The 13343-nt window shown below is 44.8% G+C and overlaps 1 protein-coding gene across 1 annotated transcript; it reads right to left on the bottom strand.

The window, feature by feature from the left end:
* Window positions 1–8650: 8650 nt before the first annotated feature.
* Window positions 8651–12386, bottom strand: LOC112346858 (pentatricopeptide repeat-containing protein At2g41080-like). Its single transcript, XM_024676658.1, has 2 exons — window positions 11797–12386; window positions 8651–9792 (listed from the first exon to the last, which is right to left on the bottom strand). Exons 1-2 carry the CDS (start codon window positions 12353–12355, stop codon window positions 8651–8653), a joined length of 1701 nt encoding a protein of 566 aa, XP_024532426.1. The 5' UTR covers window positions 12356–12386.
* Between the last annotated feature and the right edge of the window lie 957 nt (window positions 12387–13343).

Genomic DNA, 13343 nt, shown 5'->3' with positions numbered 1-13343 from the left:
GCATACACAACATTGAAACTTTAGTCTGTGCTCCAGGTTGCTTGTGTCATGTCTCTGAAGTGTCTTACGATTTTTTTCAAGCGTTGTCAACACTTTTCAAAGTTCGCCAATGGGTTCTAGTAAAGATTCTAAAGGTTGGAACGAAAGACTTAGTAAAACCACAGGGTTATGATTTCCCTCTACAGGTTGATGCTGAAACCAAACGTATATCTCTTGGAATGAAAGCGGTATTTCTGACCCCTGAGGATGGCATCGAGCCGATGGAGGAAGAAGCTATAAATGAAGAGCCTTCGAACACAAATGTGCTCATGGATAATGATGAGAGGGAGGAGGAGGACTACTTGGATCTGGCATCAAAACGATTCCCACAGCTATGCATGTGGATCCACTCTCAACAAAGACGTTGAGGATACAGTGCCAATTGACTTGAAAGAGCAGAGTTACTTCTTGTTTATATTTAGTCTTCTCATGTCCTGCTTCTTGACAGGGAGGCTGCAGCAAAAGAGAAGTTATTACAGAAGGACCAGCCTCCAGAGACCAAGGACGACTTTGAAAGGCTTGTAGCAGCGTCACCAAATAGTAGCTCCATGTGAATCAAATGCATGGCTTATTGGTTGTGTCTTGCGGACCTGGACAAGGTGCGAGCAGTGGCTGAAAGGTAACACTCTACTCACATTTGATTCTATTTTTCTTGAGGTGTTACAATCCAAGCTCTTTTTTATAGGGCATTGGAGAAGATAATTTATTGAGAAGAAATGGAAAAGATGAACATATGTATGGCTTATCTCAACCCAGAGAAACATTTGAAGAGCAAATAGCAATTACTTTAGGTGGTTATAATGATCATGGAAACTACTATAGTAAGCATGCTTGTGTTTGGGGATAGAGATCAAGGGTATGGTAGAAGACTTCAATGTTTTGAGTGTTAATGTTGGCGATCATGGTCAACATTGGTCAAAGGGAGGCTCAAGGGTTTATGAAGGCATGTTAGGGTAAGGAATTTAAGAGTGACAGTGTAGAGGAGCTTTTGAGGTAGCTTGGGGGTGGTTGAGTTCAAGAGGAGGTGTAATTTAGTTTAGGAAGACTAAATCGTTGAATTTTTGTGCCGGGGTTATAACATTGGTATCAGAGGCATTAATTGTGATGGCCGACCAAGTTGAACATTGGAATCCTATTGTCGATGGTAGTGCTGATGATGGTGCCGACGGAGCTGTAGTGTTTTGGACCATGGAAGATGTTATTCACGAGTTGCAAGCCCTTAATAAAAATCAACAAGAGATGTAAGACAAGATGCATAGCATGATGGGTACCTTGCATGAGCGTGTTGAAGCACTTGAGGCTGGTCGTGGTGGCACTCCAAGTAAGCCTTTTTTGGTGGATTAACTCAAGATTTCAACTTTTTCTGGTGATGGTTATGTGGATGAATGTCTAGCTTGGCTAGCCAATGTGAAGAAATTCTTGGCTGCTAGAGGAACTCCAAATGCAAAAGCTTTAGTGGCTATTCCAATGGTTTTGTGTGATGTGGGTCTTTGGTGGTGAAATTGGCTAAAAGAGTCTTGTGTTGCGGATAAAAAACCATTAGTGTCTATGATGGATGAGTTTGAGGTTGCTTTCCATTTATGTTTTGCCCTTCACTATGACATGAAAAATGCTTAGACCAAACTTTGACATTTTCAACAAGGGAAAATGAAGCTTGGGGACTATATTGAGAAGTTGACTCATTTAATTAGCCGTGTTCCAATGAAGGATCCAGATTAGAACAAGTCTTACTTCATTGATGGCATTCATAATAAGAGCATATGGCAACACTTGTGTCATTCTCAGCCTACAAAAAATTTGGAAGAGCTCTTTGATGCTGCTTGTCGACTTGACAATAACAAGTATAAGTCTCATAAGCGTTCGACGAGTCCTTCTGTTGAGAATTATCGTGATGATCATTATGAACACAAGGATGGGAATAAACATCACAAGCTGAAGTCTATGGTGGCTACTTTGGGTACACAAGTGTCAAAGAAGCAGAGTGTTTACTAAGATTGATATGAGAAGTAGATATCATCAAATTGCCACGGATGATGCATCTATCTCCAAGATGGCATTCAACACGAGTTTTAGGCATTTTGAGTTTACGGTTATGCCATTTGGTTTAACGAATACACCAGCCACATTTACTTAGTTGATGACAAAGGTCTTTAGGCGTTACCTTCATGAGTTTATGGAGATTTTCTTGGATGATATTCTTGTTTTTAGCAAGAATATAAAGGAGCATAAGGTGCATTTATGCAAAGTTATTTTGTTACTTCGTGACAACAAACTTTATGTAAAGAAAAGCAAATGTGAGTTTGCAAAGTCAAAAGTGGAATATTTAGGCCATATTATGACATCCAAGGGTGTCAAGATGGATCCAAGGTGGCTATGGTGGAGAATTGGCCTACACTGACTTCAGTGGTTGAGTTACGCTATTTCCTTGGTATGGCTAGTTACTACTGACATAAGTTTGTAGATGTAATGCATGTGATCATGGGATGAGATTTGGATATACTGTTACTGTGGATCCTTGGAACCTTGGGGGATAAATAGAGATAAAATAACCATTAAAGGTTCTCTCATAAAAAAATTACCTCTTTTCCAATTGGTTTAAGGGGAGAGAGATAAGATGCACTATAACAGAGGTGGCTATTCCTTTGACAGGATTGTTGCACAAGAATATGCCATTCGAGTGGAAGAAGCCACATAAGGATAGTTTTGTGGCATTGAAATGGTTGTTGAGCGAGGCTTTAATGCTTTGCATTGCTGATCCATCAAAACCTTATGTGGTGACATGTGATACAAGTGGTTATGCATTGGGAGGAGTTCTCATGCAAGAGGGACAGCCTATTGCATATGAGAGTCAAACTTTGAATCTCATGGAACAACGCTATTCCATATATGAGCAAAAGTTACTCTCTATTATTCATGCTTTACGGACGTGGCGGCACTATCTTTATGGTGTAGTGTTCATAGTGTTGACGGATCATAAACCCCTTGTATATCTTTTCACACAAAAGGAGTTGAACACTAGGCAAGTTCGTTAGATGGTCAAACTTATGGAGTTTGGGGGATTTTCTATTGAGCATCGTCCAAAAAAATTGAATGTGGTGGCGGATGCTTTATCTCATGTTTGCCATGTGATGGTGTTACAAACACGGTTTTGTCATCATTTGAGTAAGGTTGTTAGCGAGTTTGGGCAGTTGGTTGAGCGTGCTCAAGCTAAGGATGTTGAGGTGGTCTCATTACAAACCCAAATGAAAGCACCTTTCTCATTGGTGGATGGGATTCTTTACTACAATGGCCATATATATTTGCTATAGGTGGATGTGTTAATTACTTAGGTTTTATTTCACTATCATAATTGTCCAGAGGCCAGTCATTTTGGGGGGAAGAAGACATATGAGTTGATTAACCACAATTTCTATTGGAGAAATATGAAGGCTGATATCCTCAAGTACTATAAGTCATGTGAGCTTTGTCAGCTGGTAAAGGTGCCATGGGAGAAGCTGGGGGGGCTTTTTCAACCTTTACCTATTCCTCAAAGCCATTGGTGTAGTATTTCTATGGACGCCATCACTTGTTTGCCATGAACACAGAGGCAAAAGGAGCAAGTATGGGTCATAGTGGATCGTTTGACAAAGTATGTGCAGTTGTTATTTCTTCGGAAGAGTGTCACTGCTTTAAACTTGGCTGCAGTTTACTTAGAGAAGGTTTTTCCTGATTTTGGTTTGCCAAAGGACATCGTTAGCAATCGAGATTCAAAGTTCATTAGTGGATTTTGGAAAAGTTTTGCAAAGGTTATGCAAAGTTCTATATGGTATCCTCTCCGCTTGCGAAGCATTGCACAGCATGTTGCTGGAGCTGGGCCTCAACCCATTCATCGATAGCTAGCATTTACAAAGGCTTCATTGGATGTTGATACAGAGAATTAAGTTTAAAGACAATTGGCCCACTTTTATGATGGGCTTAATCTATGTTGACTGGATTGTTCTTTGCAAAGCATGTATGCAAGGCGATTTTACAAGGAAATTTATCAAATCTTCCGCAAAGTCAATGCCATAATCTGTCAAGAACCAAATCCTTGGAGAGCTTTAGGAATTAATATATGCATAATGAAGGATAGTTAAGTAATTTGATGATGAGAAGTTTGACATATGTTATCAAACACAAGTGCCATTTCCTACTCATCCATTCCCTTCGAAAACTTTCTTTCTATTCTGCAGGGTGGAGTTTTATATATAATGTTGTTGTATAGGGCAATATTGCTCCTTCAATGGCAACTAGCACTTGTTCAATGTTTCGTGACCAATCTATTCCCTTCTCTTCCAATATCTTGGAATATAAGTATATGAAATTTTTCAAAACTAACATATTGGAGTACAATCTTAATTATTCTTAAACTCTTAGGAATACTAGTCTCAACTAGAGATATACTTCAGTTCCCTTTAATCTTTCAGTCTAGCATCATTTCAAATCCAGGATTGGTATTCAGATTAGAATATTGCTAGCCTTTTGAGACAAGTATAATAGTTGTTTGAATCATTAGGATCATCTTTAGTGATTTTAATCTACATTGAGTTATAATTTAAATAGACAAATCAAATATTTATTTTAATAGCTTTTTTTCTGCAGGCTATTTGCAAAAGAACACCCACAAGGTGTATGACCTGTTTAGTATTTGCACACATATCAATTTTGTTATATTTATATTCTTTATTTTTCCATAATACTTATCTTTTATGGCTTCAGTTAAGTTATAGTCATTTACACCTTTGAGTATTTCTTCAATTTAGGCATTATATTTTTGGTTTGCTTAAGCAAACCAACATAGGATATACCTGGGTATTCTTGAATATTCTATAATTTAATTGTTGATATTTATTTAGAATAATTTTGTGTTGTGAGGGCCAAACACTTACAGTGTTTATAAATTAAAAACATTTTAATAATGGTTTCCTTGCCTTTATCATTTCCTAAGTGGCCATTAGTCCTTTATTAGCCTCTATTGTTCTCCAATGTTTAACATTATCTATCAAGTATGGTTTAACACATGGAACCTTCTCCAAACTCAATAATAACAACATTCAAAAGTAATCCTCTATATCATAAAACTAATCGTCCACCACCTTATAGTTATTCATGTTTGCAAATGTGATTTTGTGGTGAGGAAGCAAGAGCAACAAAAGGTTTTCCAGACAAGCTAACTTCTCAAGTTTAACCAGCTGCCACCTCCATGCAAAGGTACTTTCCACGAGCTCAAAGGGTAGAGGGCTAGCTCTTGATTTTTTTTGGTTGTTCTCTAGGCTCCAATCTGTTAGGAGTGATGCAAAGAGACTGTTATTGATCAGGCCAGGGATTTCCAACCCAAAGCTATGTTTCTCATACCTGAAAAGTGTATATACATATCCTCTTGTAGTTTCTCTTCTAAATAGAAGACAAGTGCATGAGGTTGTACATATCGAAGTACAAACCAAAGAAGCAGATCAATGGATCTCCCCGCGACGCATCAATTAGCAGTCGAACGAGGCGAGCAGCGCATACTTGATCCTCTTCCAGTCGATCCACTTTCCTGTAACCAATGGTGCTACCGTTGCTCACCAGGTACCAGCCCAGCTCGCTGTCCCATGCCTCGACGTGATATTCCATGACCCTTTGTCCCATGTTTACTGGCTCTCGGATCTCCAGTGCGTTGAACTTTGAGATCTTGCCAAGATCAAGCTCGATCCAGCCGGTCGACTCCCCTTGCATTGGAGCCCAGAAAGTTTCCATACACTCGTCAAGGATTTGCTGCGGCCCGAACGAAGAGCTGCGAATGCTGCTTGCTGTCACGGACAAGGGATTTGCTGCTAAGTTGACGCTGAAGATGGAATCTATGGCGGAGCTAAACCGCTCCAGCGTCTGGAAGTCGGATTCGCCGATCAGTCCCGACGAGTTTGGAGGGACGTTGAGCAGGAGCAAGCAGTTCCTGGCGGATGATTTGTAGAAAACGTCGAGCAGCTGCTTCAGGGATTTTGGAGCCTCGTTCCTGTGCCAAAACCAACCGGGCCTGATGGAGATATCGCACTCCGGAGGGAGCCAGTCGGTTCCAGCACTCTCTCCAGACATCAAGTACCTCTTGATCTTGCAAATTGGATCGACTCCTCCGGACGTGGCTTGGGCTCCTCCTGGCGATGATCCATGGCCTCCTCCTCCCGGAGAAGAACCGCGGCGTCCTCCTCCTAGAGTAGAACCATGGCCTCCTCCTCCCGGGGCACCCCCTCCTCGAGCCGCCTCAGAACCATGGCCTAATCCTCCCGGGGCCAGATTCAGAGATCCGCGGCCAACCCCGGCCAACCCCGGCCACCCCGCGCCCTCCTCCCACTCCGGCCACCTCTCCCTCCATGGGCACCTCTTCCTCCTCCTGTTGGTGAAGATAGAGCACGAGCAGGCCCAGATCCAGCCCCATTTCCCAGAGCTCTGTTTCCTCTTCCAACCCTAAAATCGGATTACCTGCTTCTTCCTCTCCTCATAAATCTCCGCGGCTGCTGCCATGTTTTAATTCTCGGGCCGTGCCGCGAGATCAGATCTTCTTCGCAGGCACGCCAAACCCTAATCTAAGAATCTTCTCGAATATTTCCGGAATAATTTTTAACAACTTCCCTTAAAATAAAATGACCCCAACACTTTAGATTTGGTCGGGGATTTTGAAAATTACTTAAGAATCCTCTAAATTCGCCTTTTTTTCGTGCGAATCCAAAATTTCCCATAAAAAATAAGGGTAAGTACATTAATTTAGCTTATTGTGCACGTAAATTTTGAACTTTAATTTTCGGGTAACTCTTGGTCCAGAGCTAAACTCTTATAAACATCTCTAAACATGCTCATTTAATTAACCACCAATGAACGGCAAAGATATCTTTACTAGCACTCCCTAATTTTCTTTCAAAAATAAAAAACTAAAAGCAAAGAAGATATTATCAAACACTATTTTTTCAATGTTTTTTTTTTTCTTATTTTCTACTATTAATTAACTTACAACTCAATCACACAATATTTGGAGCTGGAAGAATTGAATCCAACTTAATTTCAGCAAACTGATGAGGATGGACAATTTTTATTTTCATTTCTTTTGCAATTCTTAATTTATATTTCTTAATTTGTTTCTACTCTTCTTATACACACTTCTTCGGTGTATTTGGCCCATTATATTTAGCTGAAACACATGTACATGTACACTAGTACACTAGATACTAAGCCTTGTTGCTAATTCTCAACGATTTGTGCATCTGCTGGTTGATACACACACACACACACTGTGTAGGGCTGGCTCCATCCACAAGAGAGCCTTGAGGTTGGGCACCAGAGGCTGGAAGAAGTTGTCACAGGAGAGAGCAAGCAGGTCACCACTCATGACAAGCTCAAAAAATCTGGAAGGAAGACGTTGCCAAGGAACTGGTGAGTACGTCGCAAGAAACAAATGCTGTCGTCACCAGCTTCCACACGTCTTCAACGTGCTCTAGGAGCACAAACCCAAAGTTGGTCATGCCGCAAGCCGCCATCACCTTGCTCCCGGAACAGGAGGCGGTACTTGCTATCAGCAAAGAGTTTGGGTACCGGCAAGTCTTCATATTAAGGCTTATTATCTGAATCTGGGCACTCCGTTTTGGGGCACCTGTTGGCAGGTTTAGTCCGAACGGGTACCGAGATTCTGAAAATCACCGCTTTCTTGCAAAAGAACTTGCAAAACGTGAGCACTCCCTTCTTGGTGCTGCATGGGACGGACGACAAGGTTACCGATCCAGCGGGATCTCAGAGGTTGTACGAGCATGCTCGCTCCGAGCGCAAGACGCTCAAGCTGTACGAGGGGCTGTTACACGACTTGTTGTTTGAAGTCGAGACAGACAGGGACGTACTTCAAGTGACCAACTTCTTGCAGAGCAAACTGGGCGATGATGTCACGAACCAGAATGTCGAGCTTGGCCTTCTGCGCACCCTTTGGAGCCGGGCCATTCTCCGCAAGGCCGGGATCAAGCTTGTCCAAGCCATAGCCGAGAGCCCCATAAGCGAAAAACTCTGTCTCCAGGTACTCGAGATTCAAAGGGAATGCCAGTAACTTCTTGTCATCGGGCGTGACATCTCCTTTTGGAGCAAACGCAGCCGACGAGACCTCTCCACACACTTCCTCGTCGTGAGCATAGCTAACAAAGAATCCAGAAAAAAGGAGGATCAAAACCACAACACTGCTAGTTCCAAAGATCAAACCCATCGCACTTGCAAACTCTCTCTTTTTTTTATCTCTAGCTACGAAGCTCAGAGGAAGAAAAATGTGATACCTCGGGTTGGGTCAGCATAGGAGAGGAAGAAGTCTCTCGCATTTATATTTGAGACGTTTTTTTCACTGCATGCAAATGGTAGCTACAAGCGTCAGTTGCATTTCCCGATTCTGCTACCAAAAAGAAATTTAAATTTTAAAAGACAACGTGTCATCCTCCTTTTGCATAGTTTTAACTTTTAAATGTTAATTTTTTCTCCGTGAAGTTCAGGTTGACGGCGGTACTTTGACGAGGCATGCTCACTCAGCGGCCCATGTTTCTGCTTGACTCACGGAGGGTTTAAAACCAGGGATAACTGCAAGAAAGTGTTTTCAAAAGCAGTTGTCACAGGAACATCTGCCATCCTGGAACACATGAACCCGACTGGCATCTTTGCAGATGATTAGCCTTTTTTCCAGCTTAGAGATGAGAGCAGTGGCCGCATGGCAACCGTCACAAACTGGGAGATTTTTCACAATTCTGATGGTCTCCTTCTGGTGCGAGTTCACCAGAGCACACCCCAGCGCAAGCTTCTCACTGTGGCCGCACAGGTGATCCTCTTTCTCTTCCTCGGGTATGTCTTTTAGAACGTTGATCACATCGCTCGCGTACCCCTCCTCCTTCATTCTCAGCAACAATTGCTTGAGCTTGGCCGCAATCTCGTCGCTCTGTGAGTGACTCCTATCCCTGACAGAAAAAGAATGCACTTTTCCTGAGCTAACATCCGTCCACCAGCTTCTCCCGGGCTCCCTGAAGCTGCCTTCACCTCTCATTCTCTCCACAACAGCAGCCCTTTCACTGAGCATCCCCAGGTTTCCAAATATATTGGCCATCAATGCGTAGGGCGTGCCGCTCTTGGGATCCATCTCCACAAGACGCTCAAACGCGAGTTTGCCGATCGTATAATTCTTCCACTTCCGGCAGGCTCCTAGCAGGGACGTCCAAACCACTGCATCCGGTTCAAAAGGCATGGCTCTGAGAACTCTCACAGCTTCGTCGAGGAGGTTAGCTCGCCCGAGCATATCGATCAGGCACACATAATGCTCCAGACGTGGCTTGACTCCATACTGCTTGGGCATTTCATCCAGAAGCTGCCTTCCTTTCCCGACCAGACCACCATGGCTGCAAGCTTTCAACACCGAAACAAAACTCACATCGTTAGCTTTACAGCCCTCCTCCTGAGTCATGGAATAGAAACGCTCCAAGGCCTCGACCGATCGGCCCTGGAGAGTGTAAGCCTGTATGAGAGAGTTCCAGAGACCCGTGTCGTCCCGAGCTCGGCACTCGTCAAATGCTTCCTGAGCAGAATCAACATCGCCGCATTTGCCGTAGAAGGTCACCAGGCTGGAGCCCAGAACTGGATCGTTTTTCAGCAGCCCTTTATGCTTCGCCAGCTGGTGAATCTCCCTCCCGAGCTTGATCGCCATCACACTCCCGCAAGCAACAAGGACGCAGGTGTAGGTGCAGGCATCAGCTTGAATGGTGTTATCAGCTCTCAGGGCAGAGTAGTACTCCAGAGCAAGTTCAGCTCGCCCGTTCGTGTTGCAGCCCTGGATGATCGCAGTGTAGGACACAACACTCCGAGTTCCCATGGAGTTGAAAATCTTGCGAGCCTCCTCAAGCTCGCCACACTTGCAGTACATGTCTACCAGGCAATTCGCCACGAACAGATCTACCTGTTTCTTCTCCTTGCTCAGCATTGAATGGATCTCCATCCCGATGCGTAGAGCTCTCTCCCTCTTCTCGCTGGATTCGGTAGCAAGTCTGGAGCAGGCGCTGATCACCACGACATGAGTCCGATCGTCGGGTTGAATGGTGTTATCAGCTCTCAGGGCAGAGTAGTACTCCAGAGCAAGTTCAGCTTGCCCGTTCGTGTTGCAGCCCTGGATGATCGCCGTGTAGGACACAACACTCCGAGTTCCCATGGAGTGGAAAATCTTGCGAGCCTCCTCAAGCTCGCCACACTTGCAGTACATGTCTACCAGGCAAGTCGCCACGAACAGATCTACCTGTTTCTTCTCCTTGCTCAGCATTGAATGGATCTCCATCCCGATGCGTAGAGCTCTCTCCCTCTTCTCGCTGGATTCGGTAGCAAGTCTGGAGCAGGCGCTGATCACCACGACATGAGTCCGATCGTCGGGTTGAATGGTGTTATCAGCTCTCAGGGCAGAGTAGTACTCCAGAGCAAGTTCAGCTTGCCCGTTCGAGCCGCAGCCGTGGATGATCGCGTTGTAGGACACAAGACTCCGGGTTCCCATGGAGTGGAAAATCTTGCGAGCCTCCTCAAGCTCACAACACTTGCAGTACATGTCTACCAGGCAAGTCGCCACGAACAGATCTAGCTGTTTCTTCTCCTTGCTCAGCATTGAATGGATCTCCATCCCGATGCGTAGAGCTCTCTCCCTCTTCTCGCTGGATTCGGTAGCAAGTCTGGAGCAGGCGCTGATCACCGCGACATGTGCCCGATCGTTGGGTTGAATGGTGGTACAAGCTCTCAGGGCAGAGTAGTACTCCAGAGCAAGTTCAGCTCGCCCGTTCGTGTTGCAGCCCTGGATGATCGCGGTGTAGGACACAACACTCCGAGTTCCCATGGAGTGGAAAATCTTGCAAGCCTCCTCAAGCTCGCCACACTTGCAGTACATATCTACCAGGCAAGTCGCCATGTACAGACCTAGATGTTTCTTCTCCTTGCTCAGTACTGAATGAACTTCCATCCCGATGCGTAGAGCTCTCTCCCTCTTCTCGCTGGATTCGGTAGCAAGTCTGGAGCAGGCACTGATCACCGCGACATGAGTCCGATCGTTGGGTTGAATGGTGGTACAAGCTCTCAGGGCAGAGTAGTACTCCAGAGCAAGTTCAGCTCGCCCGTTCGTGTTGCAGCCCTGGATGATCGCCGTGTAGGACACAACACTCCGAGTTCCCATGGAGTGGAAAATCTTGCGAGCCTCCTCAAGCTCGCCACACTTGCAGTACATGTCTACCAGGCAATTCGCCACGAACAGACCTAGATGTTTCTTCTCCTTGCTCAGTACTGAATGGACTTCCATCCCGATGCGTAGAGCTCTCTCCCTCTTCTCGCTGGATTCGGTAGCAAGTGTGGAGCAGGCGCTGATCACCGCGACATGTGTCCAATCGTCAGGTTGAATGGTGTTATCAGCTCTCAGGGCAGAGTAGTACTCCAGAGCAAGTTCAGCTTGCCCGTTCGAGCCGCAGCCGTGGATGATCGCGTTGTAGGACACAACACTCCGAGTTCCCATGGAGTGGAAAATCTTGCGAGCCTCCTCAAGCTCGCCACACTTGCAGTACATGTCTACCAGGCAAGTCGCCACGAACAGATCTACCTGTTTCTTCTCCTTGCTCAGCATTGAATGGATCTCCATCCCGATGCGTAGAGCTCTCTCCCTCTTCTCGCTGGATTCGGTAGCAAGTCTGGAGCAGGCGCTGATCACCGCGACATGTGTCCAATCGTTGGGTTGAATGGTGGTACAAGCTCTCAGGGCAGAGTAGTACTCCAGAGCAAGTTCAGCTTGCCCGTTCGAGCCGCAGCCCTGGATGATCGTGTTGTAGGACACAAGACTCCGGGTTCCCATGGAGTCGAAAATCTTGCGAGCCTCCTCAAGCTCGCCACACTTGCAGTACATATCGATCAATCCCGTCAACAAGTAGATGTTGCTTTTGTGCTCATCACTCTTGAGCACAGCTTCATGGGCTTGTTTTCCCAAAGAAAGGGATCTGCTCTCAGCTGAGTCTCTCACGAGGTGTATCAGCCTCCCTAAACTCACCGGTTCATCACCAGCTACAGGTGGGGTATGTGGAGATTTGTAGCGGGCCGTGGTGGCCTTACCTACAGCTGGGTCAGCGAGCGACTCGACTTTTGCAGAGACCCAGGTTGGTGTTTTCCTGTTGGCGATCCACAGGCTCTCTCCGGTAGAAACATGTTTGAAATCCGGGTAGGACTCTGAGAAGAACTTGTTTTTCTTCTTGAACCTGTTGTCCCACCAGAAAGTGGGATCCCTGAAAAACGTTTTCCACTCCATGAGAAATGACACACACACCACACAAACCCTAGCGCCGCACACATACCCTAGAAATCCCGATTTGTTAGTACTTAACTGTAGCAGTAAAAAGCTCGTGTTTTCTGTTTTTTCTTTTTCTAATTCTTTTCCTTTTCAAACTTTACAATGTCACAGCTTATAGATGTTTATTGTTAAAAACAAATCGCTTTGATATATATAGAAAGTGAGCCAGCAGCAATCAATTGCTCAAGAGCTGAAGAATCAGTACATGCATAATTTTCAGACAATCTTCTAACTGGCTGAACATCAGGTTTTTATGATTATTATTATTATTACTTATTATTACTAACAACACGCACGAACTTCCTAGAAATCCCGATTTGTTATTCTCTGCATTCATTTTTTATATAATCTGTTGCTGCATGCACTTAACTGTAGGTAGTCTTCAGTTCTTCAATATAATCTGCTAACTAAAAGATATCGATACACTCAATATGCAAAAATAAACCACACTCTACACAAATTAAATAAAAAATGCTCTTCATGGGGCTACACGGCCAGAAGCCTCAGGGCACCAGTTTCATGCAGAACACTTTCGCAAATGACTCTCACCCGGGGCCTGTGCACAGGAGTCCTCGGGCGGTGGTAAAACCTCACAAGGCCTCACGTACTTATATTCACCCTGGGCTTCTGGCTGCTCCGCAACATACCTTACCACACCAAACTCTTTGCACATGAAGCCACGCACAGAGGAAAAAACCGCACAAGGCCTCACATGCTTACATTCAGTCCTTATGTGTTCTTGGCCTCGCTCAGTTCATCTCCTTTGTTGTCCACCTGCGCTTCTTTACTTCATGTTTTTGCTTGCATGCTTCGATTGACATCTTCAGATTTTCAAGCGAACGATTGTGGCATACCGTGGCTACGTTTTTCGGCAGAGCTTGGAGGTGCTGAAAGCGGCATTAAGTTCGTGGAAGATTGATCTTGATTTGGATTGTATGGATCTCTA

Source organism: Selaginella moellendorffii, unplaced genomic scaffold, assembly GCF_000143415.4.
Source record: "Selaginella moellendorffii unplaced genomic scaffold, v1.0 SELMOscaffold_17, whole genome shotgun sequence".
NCBI classification, from domain to species: domain Eukaryota; kingdom Viridiplantae; phylum Streptophyta; class Lycopodiopsida; order Selaginellales; family Selaginellaceae; genus Selaginella; species Selaginella moellendorffii.
Note: the sequence above shows the minus strand (reverse complement) of the source record. Positions and strands in the feature narration are given on the sequence as shown.